The sequence below is a fragment of the Mytilus edulis genome, chromosome 1 (assembly GCF_963676685.1).
Source record: "Mytilus edulis chromosome 1, xbMytEdul2.2, whole genome shotgun sequence".
Classification (NCBI taxonomy): domain Eukaryota; kingdom Metazoa; phylum Mollusca; class Bivalvia; order Mytilida; family Mytilidae; genus Mytilus; species Mytilus edulis.
The window spans coordinates 46,832,598-46,851,192 of NC_092344.1; the positions used below are offsets into that span (position 1 = coordinate 46,832,598).

Here is an 18,595-nt window from a genome sequence, read left to right on the forward strand (position 1 = left end):
CTTATATTGAAAAATTGATATTGTTTAATGTCAAATAAGAATAGTTAGCATAAATCAGGAACATTTATATTGACGGGACTTGACACTATTTAATTACAGCCAACTTTTTCTTCAGATTAATGAAGACACAATATGGAACAACATAAGTAAAATACATACTTGCTTTTATCTTAAAAAATTTCTGATAATATGAATAAAATGTCATGTACAAACTAAGATATAAGGGATACCAGTGTATCTAACTTATAATCTGTGACTTTAATTTTTTCTTTATAGCATTTATTTCAAAACAGAAGGGTAAAGAAAGCAAGTGGGGAAATAAAAAATAGTGCCAATGGCATTCCAAATTTCACAAACCATTACAAAACACTTCACATCAAAATAAATCACACTTATTTTGGTAATTTTATATAACAAAATATATCTACTTTACAAAATACTTGCATTTGTTGAATGTTTGGAATTATGTGGTCTTTGTTAGTTTTTCAGTCAGACGTTTCCAAAATCCATAAATTTCTTGAAAAATCCCATCAAGTATGAGATTTTATTCATTTTTTTTACTGAAAAGCCTATCAAATTTTTTTCCCATTAGATATTTTGTTCTCAGCATAAATTGACTACACTATTCTCATGGTACTAAACTGATAAACAGGTGACCATGCAGGATTACTAAGCTTTATTAATAGATGTTGATGTTAAGATCAGAAATAGTGTAAACTAACAGAGCAAATACAATAAGATGATTTAAGCTTGATTCCTACTAGTTGTAACCAACCATCATTTAATTGGCCTGATCAGTTTTATTTTTCAACAAATTAACAATTTATCTGATTTGAAATCAATATTGCTAGAAATGGACAGCTTGGTTCAGGAAGATATACTTCAATAATTTAATTTTCGATGTAACGTGTCTTCTGATTGGCTGACGTCGTTTTGTTTATCAGCCCATAGACATAATTTTGTCATGAGACCGTGACGTCATCAACGTTTTTTCATGGTTGACTCCGGTTTAAAATGGAATTAAGAATTAAATTATAAGAAATGACTGTAATATTTTTTCTGCCTATTCGAAATAACATAAAAAATGTGGTGCACACTTTAAATAACCCGCTATGCGCGTTGTTCAGTGTGCACCACATTTTTTATGTTATGTCTTAATAGACAGAAAAAATATTACAGTCATTCCTTAATTAGATTTTATTTAGCTTGTTTAAAAGAATATGCCTAGAATTTTAATTAATTCAATATCACAATAATTATTTTAGATGAAGAAAGAAAACTACAAGAAGAATTGATTAATTCCTCTTGGTGTGGGATGTTAGCTGCCTTTTCCCTACTATTGGATGCTAGGTAATTGTATAAAACTAAGAAATATACTTATAATCCAGAACATTTGAAAATATATGTTTATTTATAAATGATAGTATTGACTATTGCACCCTAAAAGTATTTTTTTCAAAGCTTTGAACATGGAGAAATACAGCTGTCAACCAATATTCTATCCTTTTTTACGTCATGGACAGATAAGTTTATATTGAAAGTATGATATTTGGTTCATAATGGCAATGCTGTTAATTATTTAGAAGATAATACTTTGGATTAACTGATTTATATTCGAATTGAAAATGTATTCCTTCACAATGAAGTATAGAATAAAATTTTGAGTGAAACACATTTTTAACATGACTGACATGGCTTCACAGTTATTGATAATTTACTACAGATGATTGTTACAACAGTTTTGACTGTCCAAATAACACAGTTTTGGTATGAAAACTTCTATATGATAGCTGTTACATTTAAATTGTCTATTTTAAAACAGCTTTGTTATGGAAATGTAAGATTTTATAAATTAAAGTGGTTTTATTTCTGTAGAAGTTTAGATATTGTCTTTTGGTGAGATTTGAGGGTTAACTGTATATATGAAACACTATTATTTATCCCACATTATAGAATAAGTTAGATATATTATTTTCATCATCCTGAACCTTAATTTACATTATCCATTTCATAAACTAGAAAATCTTTTGTTATCAATGAAAATAAGATAACTGAAGAATGCATGCGTTTATACTACTGTGGATTCATTGATTTCTTGGGTATAAATTTTGGTGGATTAAGGAAAACTTGTATCTTTGTGGATATTTGATTTTTATGGATTTGCCTATCTCTGCATACAAAGCCTTAATAATTTGCAATTCGATGAACATTTGAATTTGTGATTCTTCTGTATCCACAACCCCAGCAAAATTGGTATCCAAGGACTAATATTGAATCCACTGTATGTTGTTTGATCAATCAATTCATACATTGTATTTGTTTTTTGGCTCACATAGTTCAAAAGGCTCAATCCATCAATTGAGAGTACAAACATTTATTGCATTGAGGTGAACATTTTTTTCATTCTTTCTATGTGGTCCAAGTACACAGTTATTTTTCCCTATCTGCCTATTATAACATAATTATGAATAAAAAAATCCCACCTGCACTTTTCCAACAACATTTGGTGTACATGAAGTTTGGCATTAACCACAAATATATCAAAAAATTAGAAAACTTCATCGGCTCATTTTCTCTTGGCGAAACAAAATACAAGGACACCAGTATGGGTTGAACGAGAGAGCTTCTGAAAAGAAAAAATTACACCTATGTTTACCTAACCAAATCACTCATGTCTGCTCAAAATATCTCAAAAAGAAATTTTACAGAAATTATCTTAGATGACTTTACATTCACATTAAAACAGAAAAAGAGAAAAAATTTAAAGTAAAGGCGGGAAAAAATATACTGAAATTAAAGGGAACTTTATCTGTGGACAAACGAAAAATTGAGGGAAGATAACTGTGTACTCGGACCATGTACACATCAAGAAATTTATTTACATAATATATACATGTTGTACACAGAATCAAGAAAATTGTTCACAAAATATATATGTGATGTACTAAAATATTCAAGTAACAAAATGATGATACTTGTCAAGGGAATTGCATAAGTTGTGCATGGTACATGGATTCCATCTTTTCTGAAAATAACAATGATCATGATGATGTCACTGTGAAGGTTATATTGAAATTTGAAGTTATCTTCCTTTGTCTATAACTGTAACTGAACCAATTATACCATTGTGGCTCTGATTCAAAATATTGCCTTTAAATGCTTTCAATACAATGTAATGTTTAATTTTTAGTTCCCTATGGTAAATAGATGAAAGTTTATTGCTGTTTATTATATGTTTTATTTGTTTATTGTTATGTTCAGTTCATTCTTGTGTTCTGTTGTACCAGAGCCCTTTAAAGATTACTGTTTGGTACCAGTATGGGTTTTACTCATTGTTGAAGGCAGTTTTTTTTCATGGTCAATCAGACCACATCTTCTTATTTTTAGCACTTTATTTGTCATTTTGTGTACAGTTATATATTACATAACAACCAAAGATTGGGGATTATCTACATAGTGTTCCTCTGTCAAAATAGTGTTAAAAGAAACCTTTTGTACAACCGATAATCAGATACTGCCAAAATTACTATTACCTGAAACTTAGAATAGTACAAGTAATTTACATTACTCTTTTATGATATGATAACTTTAACTAAGTAGGCATTAAGAAAATCATCAACTCAAAAAAAACTCCAATAGCAAAAAAAATCAAAAGTGCAATTTTAAGATTGATACCTTGATGCAGTGTTCATCTGGTATATATTCCTTAACTTAAACTGACACACTTTTCAGTATGTTAGGCTCTTCACACAATTGATCAAATATTTAACTGAACTTGTTCTGGAATAGAAAATACCAAAATAGCATTGCATTTCATATCCCTTAATATAATCCACCCAACAAATTTTAACAGAAGTGCCTGTAAACTATATTCAAGCATATATGGAAGGCCTTAACTTCATTGTGTGAAAATGTAATGGATTTCCTACCCATAACTGAAGGACTATAATTCATATGATTAATATGATATAATTAATATGAAACAGTTATACTTGTGTGTTGATAATGTTCTTAACTAGTTCTTTAGATTTATTTAACATCCTTATGTAATTATGGTTTATGATACCATAAATCCCTAATGTTTTGGTAGGAAATAAGAAAAGGAATGAAATATTTTATAATGGAGGGTGTAAAAAAATATTTTATTCTTTTTATGACCCATTTATGGGCATTATGTTTTTATGGTCTGTGCATCTGTCCGTCCATTAGTTCATCTGTTGTCTGTCCGTTCATCCGTCTGTCCCACTTCAGGTGAAAGTTTTTGGTTGAGGTAGTTTTTGATGAACTTGAAGTCCAATCAACTTGAAACTTTGTACACCTGTTCCCTATGATATGAACTGTAGTTGATTAAGTTAGAAAAAAATTTAAAGTTTTATATTTAAATAGTTGCATTTTGTATATATTGATTTTAATATTATTGATGAAGTATTTAATGATGTTTGCTTCTTACTTTTTTAACTTTTCAATAAGTAAACCTTCTTACATTCTCCTAGGCACTGTATTATAAATTTTGTCATACAACTCCTATTTTCTCAATATTTTCAAACTTACATTTCAAATACACTTTTTTTAATGCATTTCTATGTTCTTATTATTTTTCACATAATTTTGGTGTAAAAAAACATATCATACATAAAAAATAATTCCATTAATGAAATAGTTGTTAATATGAATTTCAGAGTTCTTATAAATTTCAGAAGAGAAAATCCTTACAGTTTGATTCTACAGTTTGATTTAATGTGCAGAAATTTTTGATTACTATTGACAAGAAGGAAACAAAACTTTAAGCTTCAAGAAAACTTGAAACTACTGAGTATGAACAATGGTATAATTTAGAAAACATATTCTTATAATTTCAGTACTGATGAAAGTGCAACAGAAGCTGTACTGAAGGCCATGAAGACATATGCTAATTTATGTGGACAGCTCGAAATGACAACACCTAGAGATGCTTTTATCACTGCCTTATGTAAAGCCTCACTACCTCCTCATTATACACTGACAGTACTTAACTCACAGAGTATAGCTCAGTCTTCTCAAAAAGGTTGGTACACATTATATGTAAAGCCTCACTACCTCCTCATTATACACTGACAGTACTTAACTCACAGAGTATAGCTCAGTCTTCTCAAAAAGGTTGGTACACAATCATATGTCAAGTATTACTACCTCCTCATTATACACTGACAGTACTAAACTCACAGAGTATAGCTCAGTCTTCTCAGAAAGGTTGGTACACTGTATTAAGTAAAGCCTCACTACCTCCTCATTATACACTGACAGTACTTAACTCACAGAGTATAGCTCAGTCTTCTCAAAAAGGTTGGTACACAATCATATGTCAAGTATTACTACCTCCTCATTATACACTGACAGTACTAAACTCACAGAGTATAGCTCAGTCTTCTCAGAAAGGTTGGTACACTGTATTAAGTAAAGCCTCACTACCTCCTCATTATACACTGACAGTACTTAACTCACAGAGTATAGCTCAGTCTTCTCAAAAAGGTTGGTACACAATCATATGTCAAGTATTACTACCTCCTCATTATACACTGACAGTACTTAACTCACAGAGTATAGCTCAGTCTTCTCAAAAAGGTTGGTACACATTATATGTAAAGCCTCACTACCTCCTCATTATACACTGACAGTACTTAACTCACAGAGTATAGCTCAGTCTTCTCAAAAAGGTTGGTACACAATCATATGTCAAGTATTAATACCTCCTCATTATACACTGACAGTACTCAACTCACAGAGTATAGCTCAGTCTTCTCAGAAAGGTTGGTACACTGTATTAAGTAAAGCCTCACTCCCTCCTCATTATAAACTGACAGTACTAAACTCACAGAATGTAGCTCAGTCTTCTCATAAAGATTGGTACACAATCATATGTAAAGTCTCCCTGCCTCCCCATTATACTCTGACTGGACTAAGCTCCAAGAGTATATATATAGTTTAGTCCTTTCAGTTAGGAAGATATGCACTGTCCTACATAAAGCTTAACCATTTTAAAATGACAGTACTCTCAGTATAGTTTTGTCTTTTATGACATATTGATTTGTACTGACTTAACGTGTTGTGTCTACTGCCGCTTACTCACAGATGCTTGTACTCACTGAATGAAATCTTAAAAAAATATATTATCAATGTTGATATTGTTTTGTAGGTCACATGAGATTTGCTAGTCAAGATTTACAGACGCAAGGATCAGAGGCTATAGAGAGGAGTCAGGTTGTAGCTGTTGGCTCTCCACTACCTACTGCATCCCTGCCCGTTGGTGCACATCAAGGACCAGTCATGGTAATGTTTAATACAGATAGAATTTAGCTCTATCATCTCTTTAACTATACAGAAAATTTTAACGATCTCTTAATCAACACATCATGGGATTGAAAAGGATGTCTCAGATTGTCTCTATGGTATTCCATTCCCTCATAAATCTCTAATTAGTGTAAACATCCTAACCACATAAAAGAACATAATGTTTAATTAGGTGTAAAATTTGTTCTATACATTCTATCTGAAATCTGAGACACCCTTTTGTAGATAATGGCCATAGGAACAACATATGATAAAATCAACCCTCTAGGGATACCTATGCAGAAGCTTATTTCATTTGAAAGTGGAAATTTGGTGAAAAATATTTTAGACACAGTTAACGTTATAATTGGTTACATAATTGTTGCATAACACTAACATTGCATTAATTTGAAAGAGTGATATGTTAGCTATCCAAAACTACCACTTTTATAAATTTTCAAGCATTATTAAGAAAGTTACAGCATTTTAAAACTTGGGAGTTGGAGTTATAAAATCTTTGTATTGTGCTACCTGAAGTCTATAGATTTTAAAAATAATTTGCCAAAATAATTTATGTGATGCTGTTTTAAAAATTGAAATGAAAAGTTTGGGTCAGGGATTTTTTCAAGCTACGGATGGTGCAAATTTGTCAGATTTAGTACAGGTTATACATGGAAAACCCTATATTGATTGATATTGAGAAAACCAAATCTTAGCATTTTAAGAGAAAGCATGAGACGGTTGCTTCAATTAACTGCTTTCAGAAAAAAGATAATTTGGGTCACAGTGTTTTTGATACAAAACAAAATGGGTAAATTCTCAACAAATTCCTTTTTTTAGCTCACCTGGCTCGAAGGGCCAAGTGAGCTTTTCTCGTCACTGGGCGTCCGTTGTCTTGGTCTGTCGTCGTCATAAACTTTTTACATTTTGAACTTTTTCTAGAGAACCACTCAATGGAATGAAACCAAACATGGCATGATTGTTCCTTATGAGATGCTGACCAAGTGTTGTTACTTTGTAGCCGATCCATCATCAAAGATGGACGCCAGCGGGGGACTTAGTCTAACATGGGACCCTATGGGAAATACATACAAATTTCTTCTTTTAGAGAACCACTGAATGGATTGAAACCAAACATAGCATGAATGCTCCTTATGAGATGCTGACCAAGTGTTGTTTCTTTGTAGTCGATCCATCATCCAAGATGGCCGCCAGGGGGGACTTAGTTTAACATGGGACCCTATGGGAAATACATACAAATGTCTTCTTTTAGAGAACCACTGAATGGATTGAAACCAAACATAGCATGAATGCTCCATATGAGATGCTGACCAAGTGTTGTTACTTTGTAGCCGATCCATCATCTAAGATGGCCGCCAGGGTGGACTTAGTTTAACATGGGACCCTATAGGAAATACATACAAATGTCTTCTTTTAGAGAACCACGGATTAGAATGAAACCAAACATAGCATGAATGTTCCTTATGAGATGCTGACCAAGTGTTGTTACTTTGTCGCCGATCCATCATCAAAGATGACCGCCAGCGGATGGACTCTGTTAAACACAGTACCCTATGGGAAATACATACACATGTCTTCTTTTAGAAAAGCACTAAATGGAATGAAATCAAACATGGCATGAATGTTCCTTATGAGGTGCTGACCAAGTGTTGTTACTTTGTACCCGATTCATTATCCAAGATGGCCGCCAGACGGGGGCTTAGTTTAACATGGTACCCTATAGGAAATACATACAAATGTCTTCTTTAAGAGAACTGCTGAATGAAATGAAACCTAACATAACAATATTAAACCAAATTTGGCCTATAACATCATTATAAGTATCTGTTACAATTTTTTACATTTTTTAATATTACATGTATTTCAAAATCCCAAATAGAATCAGGTGAGCGACACAGGCTCTTGAGAGCCTATAGTTATAGTTACATTTTAGCTGAATTATCTCCCCTTATATTGTAAAGTTGAAAATATTGAATCAAGCAAAAGATATTCTGTAGTTTGAAAATATGATAAAATACAGAATTTTCTTCGATTAGATGAAATGTATAACTGATTAATTACATTCATCTCTCAACAATTGGCCCATATCATTTATAAAGATCTAGACCAATTGTTTCTGGCTATTTTAAAATCAAAGATGGCGGAAGACACCTTATTAATTTTTAATAAACATATTTTATTTACCTTTCATTAACACAAATTGGATAAGACACATGTCAAACCGACTTACGTAGTCTTATTAACATTACAATATGTTTTATGTCTCATAAGCATTGCTCCTCCTTGATGGCTTATCAAAAATGAATAGACCAGAAAAGGAACATCAATGAACTTAACCTCTATCCACATGATAGAGGGGAGATAATCAAAATTGCAGAGCAGATCAGTTATAGATAAGGTGGATTCATTTCATCAAAGCTTATTATTTTTTAACAGTTAACAGCTAAAAATATCCAGTGTATGAGGTCACTGCTATCAGTGGCACACTGCCATGGTGGCATACTAGGTACAGCGTGGCATTTAGTACTCACCACACTACAGGTATGTTAAAAACAGCAAATGTAAAATATTAGAGCAGTAATATGAACATTCTATTGTTGTATTTTGTAAGAGCATTGGCGATGTCATTATTTATCTAAATATGACGTAACATTCATAGAACTCAGCCATGGTTATTATTAACGTTTAACCATATAAAGAATAATAAAAAGAAAGTATCACATTTTTTATTGAAATGTCATTACATCTAATTCTTCATGATTTGTAATTGTTGCCATCATCTCTTTAATCTTGCAATTGGATTACCTTGTTTTTTGTTCTTTTTCACAAGAAGTTTGAATGTATGTGTCCTGATTTCATTTTTCTGATGGTAAAATAGATTCTAAAATGGAATTCTAAATCTTTTTTTGTATGCTCATATAGAAGAAGATGCCATGTTCAACATATTAACAATGATTTATTTCTCTTTTTTGTTGTTGTACTAACGAAAGTCATGTAAAAAAATTAGAAATTGTAAAGTTAATGCCAATTGCCAATGTGTATAATTCTGATATTCTGTCAAATGATTTTTAACACCATTATGGCACTCTTTTCTAGTTTGATCAGAGTTACTTTTTATGAAATGGTTTTAGCAATACATGTAAATTTTAATTGCTTGCAATTGATTACCATATATCACGGCTGGTAATCTACACACGCAGAACATTTGGTTCTGCAATGAAAACTGTGAGAGGATTTTCTGGTTGTGCTTGAGTGGAGTAATTGTCACCGCTTCAAAAGGTATGTACATTTCTAAATCTCAATTTTCTTATTCAACTGACCAAAATATTGAAAATCAGAAAATGCTATGCTGTGGTGAATACTTTAACGAAGAGATACATGTATCATTTAATGTTGTACATAGGGTTGAACTCCTACAAAACCAGTTGCCCCACGACAAATTGCTTTAAAAAGTGACATTTTTTTTTTTTTAGGGCAATGGGTATGGATGTTGTTTTTGGCGTCGTGTACGCTGTCTGGTGTTGATAGACGTCTTAATAATTCCATAAACTACATTTTTTCATTAATTCATGCGTGAGGGTTCTGATTGAGGACATCGTGAATGCGTGAGGGGAAGTACAAATTATATCTTTATATTCAAGCTATGAGTGGTTGAAACTTACCTAAATTAGGCTACATTGTTCATTAAAAAACACAAACTTGTTCCACCTAGTGTACAGAGCACAACTGCATATCCCTTGAGAAATGGCAATGACATCATTGTTCCGTTTTGTAGATTATCTCTTACTAAAGAATCTTTTTTACCATCAACTATTAACCTATGGAATCATACCGATTTGTCCCTTCGAAAATCAGACTCTATAGCAAAGTTTAAAATCCATTTAAAAAGATTAAATACCACAAATAAAGATGTACCAAAGCACTTTCTATATGGACCGAGGAAACTAAATATGATTTTAACACAATTCAGATGCTACTCATCTTTCTTGAACTATGACTTGTTTAGAGTCAATATAATTGCTGATCCATCTTGCTTTTGTGGATGTAACATTGAGACTGTACACCATTTCCTTTTTGACTGCTCTTTATATATACACCAGAGAGAAATTCTGATGAATAATCTAAGATGGCTTCCTGATGACCTTATATTAACTGTTAAGTTACTTACATCTGGTAATCCGAATCTCTCGTATGAACAAAATGTGAATATATTCAAACACGTATTCTAATTTATCAAAAGGTCTGAGAGATTTCTTGTTATGTAGAAAATGTATTTACGGTACATCCATGTCATCATCATCATCAACGTTTTCAATGTTTACATCTATTTCTGTTTCATTTTTTTTTCTCAATTGATAGACTCGTAAAATATTGTTTATTTTGATATTGCATGCTCATATTATTATTGTATTGTAAATTATTGTCATTCGGAGCGGACTTCATAAGTATGACTTACTTGTGTCCAATCCATTTTACTTTGAGTAAATAAAATATGTTTAAACTAAAAATTAAAAAACACATAATAATTATTGTGTGCTTAGAAAAATTTATGAGATTGAATTGTGAAATAAATTGTGGGAACCTAGATTTAATAATATGTTTCACAAAGAATAAAAACAAAAAATGTTGTCAACAATAACCAAAAATACTGCAGAGATGTTGGGGAGTATCTCATTCGTCTTGATTCGTCCTAAAAAAAGGTCGAATGCAATGTTGTTTAAAGGAAAACGTCCACTCTGTACTAATGAAAAAAAAATCAAAAATCTTTCTCTTTTCCCTACGTCTGAGAGTTTATCTAAAGTACTTTAAAAACTTTATATTCTTCCTCAAGGTCTTCCATGTGGTCTTTCTCGTGGTCTACTACATGGTCTTCTTCTATGACTTCTTCGTTGTCTAATACATGCTCTTCCTTATGGTCTTCCTCGAGATTATCTTGCTTTCATCGATGTTCGTGAATAATAAATTCTGTATATCTGCCTTTTTTGTTTCGAACATTTCGTGATTTTGGGTGAACAGATTACGTCTAATTTATATAGGTGTTGAAGTTTTGATCGGCGATATACTTTTCTTAAATATATGTGGTGATCTCTGTGACGTATATTTGACGGCAGGACTACTCCCAGAGGCTTTAGTTCGCTTCAGGGCTGGGATAACTTGTATCTCCATGCCTATTTGTAGAGAGTCAATTTTAGTCCTCTTTTCCTTTTTCCTTTTGAACAATGACATTTTCTGAAATTGAACAAACAATTAATAGTTTGATTTCATTGAATCAGTGATCAGTTTACATCTATTAAAGTATAAGGATAAATCTGTGCTTTTTAATCAGCATTGATCACATTTATTGAGTCAATAAAAGTCACAAAGCCAATATTTGTCCTTCCCCTCACGCATTCACGATGTCCTCAATCAGAACCGATCACCTCACGCAAGACTTAATGAAAAAATGTAGTTTTTGGAATTATTAAGACGTTTATCAACACCGGACAGCGTACACGCCTCAAAACAAACAACATTCATACCCATTGCCCGAAAAAAAACTAAATGTGAACTTGTAGGTCTGTAAATAGAACCATTTCAAAATTAAAATGTCACTTTTTTAGGCAATTTCTCGTGGGGCAACTGATTTTGTAAGAGTTCAACTCTACGTACAACAGTGAATGATACATGTATCTCTTCGTTAAAGTATTCACCACATCATAACATTCTCTGATTTTCAATATTTTGATCAGTTGGAGTAAGAAAATTGAGATTTAGAAATGTACATACCTTTTGAAGCGGTGACAATTACTCCACTCAAGCACAACTGGAAAATCCTCTCACAGTTTTCATTGCAGAACCAAATGTTCTGCGTATGTAGATTACCAGCCGTGATATATATATGCATTTTCTAGATAAATTTAAAGAGTAATTTAGATAATAATTGCTTTACAAAAACATAGCACCCTACTCTCAGCAGTAAGGAGACATGGTTAAATATAGGAACACAAACTTTCTTTATTCACTTAGTTTGTTGAACCCTTAAACTCTTGCAGAACAGGTTTTGTGTATAAAAAGGCATCCATTAACATTTTTATTAAGACAAATGCTAGTTTCATTGATTATTTTTCTCTTTTTAAGCATTTAGTATGGATATTAGGATTGAAACCATCTTCTGGTGGGACCCTGAAATCAAGTCAGAACACGACAGAAAGTAGCAATGCAGTGATAACAACTGCTGTCATGGCTGACCTTCCTGTACTGTCGGCCATGTTGTCTAGACTCTTTGAAAGCTCACAGTAAGTTATAAATGTTATGTTATGTTAAAATAATTTTCTCAATACTTGGTATAAAAAAGGACATTAGTAGGCTTTGATGAGACTGCAATCTGATGTGAAAACAATTGTGTAGAGGTGTCCCAAGATCTGCTGCTGACAACACATATTTGGCTCTCTTTGGTCTGACTGCTTTGAAAGAAAATTTAAAAAATGTCATGATTGAAGATATTGTATCAAATTGCAAATACTTTGACTTTTAGTTGTGAAACTCACAGTCGAAGTGATAAGATATTTCTTGAATATCACTGTTCGAGACGAAATTACTTGCTTTGCATTGCATTTCAGATTTTGTTTTTTTCTTTGAAAACTTATTTATAATTTTAATGCAAATTCCATCAAATCAAAGAAGAGATACAGCATACATATATTTTTTTTACACAATTAGCCGATGTATCTAGGTGTCATCAAAACAGTAACTTGGAGGTTCCTTTTGATTTTTATACAATACAGATTTATGTTTTTCTTACTCTGAAAGCATGCAAAGAAAGTTTGATGCAAGCTTTTATCACTTAAATTTATTTATATGATAGAATTTAATAAACTATAATGGGTTTTGTTCTGGTCTGAAATCCCCCCAAATACCATTTTGAAACAGAAATCCTATAAAAAAGGGCCCTATGACTAGTGTAAAAACATTCAAATAGGAGAACCAACGGGGTAATCTATATAAAAAACAAGGAAACGAAAAACACTTATAAACCCCATCAACAAACAATCACTTCTGATCATCAGGTTTTTTACCAGATTTTTGTGACAAAAATGTCGGTTTTTGATTTGGGGATGTAGGGCGGTTGGTCGGTGGTGGGGCCGGGCTGGTGGCAACCAAATGTTGTCTGTGCATTTACTCATGAACTCTTCAACCAAAGCTTTTCAAATTTTAATATGATATTACTGATGACAAAATTGAGGTCAAGTTTAATAATGGTGATTTTCACTTTTTCTGTTCAGGAGTTATGATTCTTGAAAGATGGAAAAATTGTGTTTCCAGTCATGTTGTTGCATTTACTCATGAACCACTCAACCAAAGCTTTTCAAATTTTAATATGTTGTTACTGATGACAAAATGGAGGTCAAATTTGATATTGACGATTTTCACTTTCACCATTCATCAGTCCTTGTGATATTGGAAAATGCCAGGACTAAAAAAAATGTTAATAAATCCGGTTTGCTGTTGTTCTGACAGCCTCTTGTTAGTAGTTACCAACCTTCACCCTAACTTGAAACAATAGTGTAACATCCCAACATAGAAAGCCTATTTAAAAAATGTTGTATTTGGGGACCGTTGTATTTGTAGACTCTTAGATGATGTAGCACTCCACCACCTGATAGATGCTCTGTGTAAATTATCAGCGGAGTCCATGGAGTTGGCCTTCTCTAACAGAGTAAGTATTCATGTTATTGCTTAGTGTTGTGTTGTAATGGTCATGGTGTTAAAACATTAGTGTTTTCTTAAAATAGATTTTCAATAGTTATTTTGTGTTATAGTTAGATTTAACATAAAATTGTATACTTAAAATAGTGATGAAAATGTATTATTTTCCAAGAAGACCTAGCTATGGGCTGGGATTTTATTTTTTAGTATAGCGTCTTATTTTACAGTGATTTATTAACAGCTGAGTACATGAATTGTTTTGATTACTTTCAGTTTGTTCATTGGTATTGGATTTTTTTTATAAGAAAAGTCAATGTTCATAATTGGCTTAGTCTTCATTTATTAACCAATCACCATAAGTGAGATTGGTAATGAGAAATAGGAAGATATTTTGGTGCTTCATTTTCTAAACTACAGCTTCAAAAAGTTTAATCTTAAGGAAATCTTTAAAAAATGAAACATAAAGGTTTATAATGTTCTTCACATGAAAATCAGGATGAGTGCAAATATTGTATTTGTATTGCCAAATGGAAGCTAAGGTACAAAAAAAAAAGCCATGACAAGAGGGCTGCCCAGTATACTATATCCCTAATACTGACATCTTAAAATTTTTTTGAAAATGATTATGTTCTACAAAAAATTGACAAAACTAACAATTTCAGTTATCTTGTTTCAAAAAATAGAAATATGCCAGGACCAACGAATGCATATATGAATGATATATCCCAATAGAAAGAGGGAATGAGTGTTTTTACTATTTAATTTCAGCCATTTGTCATGTAAAGAATTCAATCCCTGTAAGAAATTAGATTGTATTTTAGAATTACAAAAAACATAAATATGTTGGTGTTAATGGGGTAAAAGAGTAATAATTAAAGCGTGCATTTTCTCGTTAATTAACTTGTACCATAAATATTGATTAACCTTATGACAATTATTCCTTCTGACACTGACAGTGGTAAGGTCTAATTGGCGTTTATTGTAATTGTATATGTCAGAAGTTATGATCGCACAAAATATCTTACCGCTATCTGTCATAACATCATCAGGAAGAAATAACAAAAAAAATGTTATTTAAAAGTCCACTTATTTTACAGTTCAAATAGTGAAATATATAGTTGTATATTTTTTTGCATAAATTATGTGATTTGGTTATAATAAACCAAAAATAAGTAATTGATGTAAATTTAAATTTGAATTATGAAGAATTTTGGTTTATTGGTTAGTCTCTTGTTTATTTCTTTTCTAAATTGGTAAAAATTCTCAAGTTTTTTATGTATTTTTAAATGATAATACTTTTTATCTTTTTCTGTTCAGGGATTTTACTTTGCCTGGGATATAGTAGGTTTAATGCTAATAAGATAAACATTCCTCAAAACAATTTCCATTTAAAAAATTATAAAAGGAATACAGATAAAAATATGTTATTCAGTGCCCTTATGGGTATTGATCTGTTGTTTAGCATAGACATTTTTTCCAAAGATTTTTAGATGTTTGGCTTTGATGTTTGAATGTAATTTTTCTTATATCTTCTTTATACCCTTTTTATAAATGGAAATTGAAACAATTGTTTGAGGAATATATCTTTCTTTACATGTGCATATTCTATTAAGTGTAATTGGTTGTAAAATTTCACAATTTTATTTGTTTTGAAAGAATTTTACTATTCTATTATTTGCAATAAAACAATGTTGTGAAACTGCCTTTTTCTCATGTCTTTTTTCAGTTAATCTTTTTTTATATCTTAATTGATATTTTCTTAAATAATTTACTATGGCTTAACTTTGATTACTAGACAAAAAGTTCAAATCAGGCATTTTGGTCTTAAATTGTTGATAGATAACAAATGACTTTAGCTCAGTCAATAGCTTGCCTCCTTCTGTTATCTGAAATTCACCAAGTTAAGCCATATCATTATGTATTCCAGCTTCATCCATTATTATATTAATTACAACCAAATTGCACTATTGTAGCTGTGAATGTGAATTCTATTTATAATCTAAATATACTGTGAAACTATTGTTGGATTTATCTTTGCTTAATGAGTTTAATTTGAACCATTTGAAAATTAGCTTCAGAGCTTGTTAAAATAGCTAAAATAGATGTGGCAGAGAAACATCCTCCTGTTTGAAAAACAATTCAAAATTTGTTTATCATTATTTTACCTATGATGTCGTTGATGTTTACTTTGACAATGGCACATGCACCCTTAGTTTCTAATAATAATTTTGTATCTCAAGTAGCATGATGTGAAGAATTATCACAAAATAAAAAATAAAAAAAAAAATACACAAATTAGCAATATAATGGGGCATTATAGTGAGGTATTTAAGGAATGTATAAATAAAATTATTTTATTGGATGACAAAATAAGTATCAACCAATCAGTGCTTTCAAATTGTGCTCTTTGGTCTAAGAACCTATAACTAATTTCATCACAGACTGGTATAATGAACCCATCTGTCTAATGGCGGGGCTAATTTAAATAAGTAAAATAAAAATGACTGATATTGTTGAAAACAGGGTCAACATGTGCTAGCAACTACAAGAAGCTACAGTTGTAAATTATATATTTTCTCTAAATCAGAAGCAACACTCAATAAGTTTCATAAATTCTTGTCCTAAAATTTACCATGTATCAAATGAATCAGTTGTAAATAGAAAATAAGTAATTAGAATTTAGAGATCATCTGATGAAAAGTAGGTCAAACATTCTTTTTTAAACCAAGCCTTTAAAGAATGAGTTCTACAGACTTATATTAACTCCAACTTGAGCTGAAAGAGAAATGCACTGTCCTGTGTATAAGTTGTTCAAGAGTAGGACTAAAAAATTAACACAAGTGATATAAACTCCAGATATATATAAAGATGTCTGAATTTGTTAATTTCTGAACCATGCAATAATATCTCATTAGTAATAATAATTTCACAGTACTTATATATATGCTATGCTAGTTGAAACTCATTTTGTCTTAGTGCAGGCCCACACAAATATAGACAAACAGAGTTATATATTATTTCAGGTACAGAAAACCTACGTTTATAATTGTATCGCTGAAACTGGTTACATAGAGAATTAGTATGGCTTTGCTCTAATTGTATTCTATAATTATTCAGAGATCTGGTGACAGTGAATGTTAAATTGGTTTAGGGATTTTTAAAGGAAAATCAATATGTAAATGTATGAATTTAAGGAAAGACATGTTATTTCACAGGATAGCAAAATATACAGTTCACATTTTTAGAGATATGTACATTGTATTATATTTATAAGAAAGGGATTGTTGTTATTTTAGCCAAATTGTCACTTTGAATTCAGAGCTATTCACCTATGGCTGTCTGCTGCCCAAATAATTTATTTGTCTCTGGTGTAACAGTTCGAAAGTTATAAATCCAAGACCATTAGGTTCTATACAGTCAGGAATAATTGTACATTTTAAATTGGAGTAGGACAGTTGGCAAAGATAATATTGATATTGTTAGAATATCTATGTATAACAGTTGAACTAGTGTGAAATGCTTGCTTAAATATCTCACAGAATGTCATTTTGAAGGACAAGTTCTAAGAAATTGTTAAGGAAAGTACAGTTCTCTTTTAGCAGTAGATGATGGTTGGGTTAGTAGGTTAGGAGGAAGCAATTTTATAGAACAGATACATTAATACAATTGTTATTCAATAATTGATGGTACAGTTTTAGACTAATATAAATTGATTTACCAACCTTGAAATGATTTCTTTAAAACATTGACAATTTAATGACAAAAATGCACTGTTTAACTTTTATACACTTTTGTTAGATAGTCTTTAAAACAAAGCAATCCTTAAAATGCATTATTTTTCAATTGAAAATATAATAAAATTAATATTTTCAATTTGTCTGAACTTTTATGGCTAAAAAATAATAGATATAAGAAGATGTTCCGCATTGTATTGAGACAAACTCTCCTATCTTGCGAAATCTAGTACCCACTTGAAAGCAAATGATTTCTTTAAAACGTTGACAATTTAATGACAAAAATGCACTGTTTAACTTTTATACACTTTTGTTAGATAGTCTTTAAAACAAAGCAATCCTTAAAATGCATTATTTTTCAATTGAAATTGATAATACCGGTACACATGTTCCAGAGTTTTACAATTTATTCCAATAATATGTCCCATAACTCAGTCAAAATTAACTTAATGTTTAATATTGCATCAGAAGTTCAAATTTAAAATTGCATAATACTATCTAAAACATGTCTATTACAACTCTAAAATGTCAAATTTTAAAAGCTATCTAGTTATTGGTTTTAAATCTAAATTTCTGGTAATGCATCTATTTGTATGAAAACCTGATATTATTCAATCTCTTAAATTTGTCCATGGTACTTTTAGTGTAAAAGGTTGTAGTTTTCACATTGATGTGAATGACAATGAACATTATCTAATGAAACAAATTGTATTTAATTTGAAAAAATATAATAAAATTTATATTTTCAATTTGTCTGAACTTTAATGGCTAAAATATAATAGATATAAGAAGATCTTCCACGTTGTATTGAGACAAACTTTCCTATCTTGCGAAATCTGGTACCCACT

General features: G+C 31.0%; 1 protein-coding gene across 3 annotated transcripts in view; it reads left to right on the top strand.

The window, feature by feature from the left end:
- The window catches only part of LOC139483987 (protein MON2 homolog), a 287,784-nt gene that overhangs the window by 13,636 nt on the left and 255,553 nt on the right, over nucleotides 1–18,595 (top strand). For 2 of the 3 annotated variants that reach the window (XM_071267710.1, XM_071267718.1), the window contains exons 13-19: nucleotides 1,266–1,350; nucleotides 4,860–5,044; nucleotides 6,173–6,306; nucleotides 8,764–8,868; nucleotides 12,445–12,602; nucleotides 13,936–14,023; nucleotides 15,331–15,354. In XM_071267710.1, the coding sequence (XP_071123811.1) occupies nucleotides 1,266–1,350; nucleotides 4,860–5,044; nucleotides 6,173–6,306; nucleotides 8,764–8,868; nucleotides 12,445–12,602; nucleotides 13,936–14,023; nucleotides 15,331–15,354 (779 nt within the window). The remainder of the gene's footprint in view (nucleotides 1–1,265; nucleotides 1,351–4,859; nucleotides 5,045–6,172; nucleotides 6,307–8,763; nucleotides 8,869–12,444; nucleotides 12,603–13,935; nucleotides 14,024–15,330; nucleotides 15,355–18,595) is intronic. The other variant, XM_071267725.1, reaches the window with a different exon arrangement.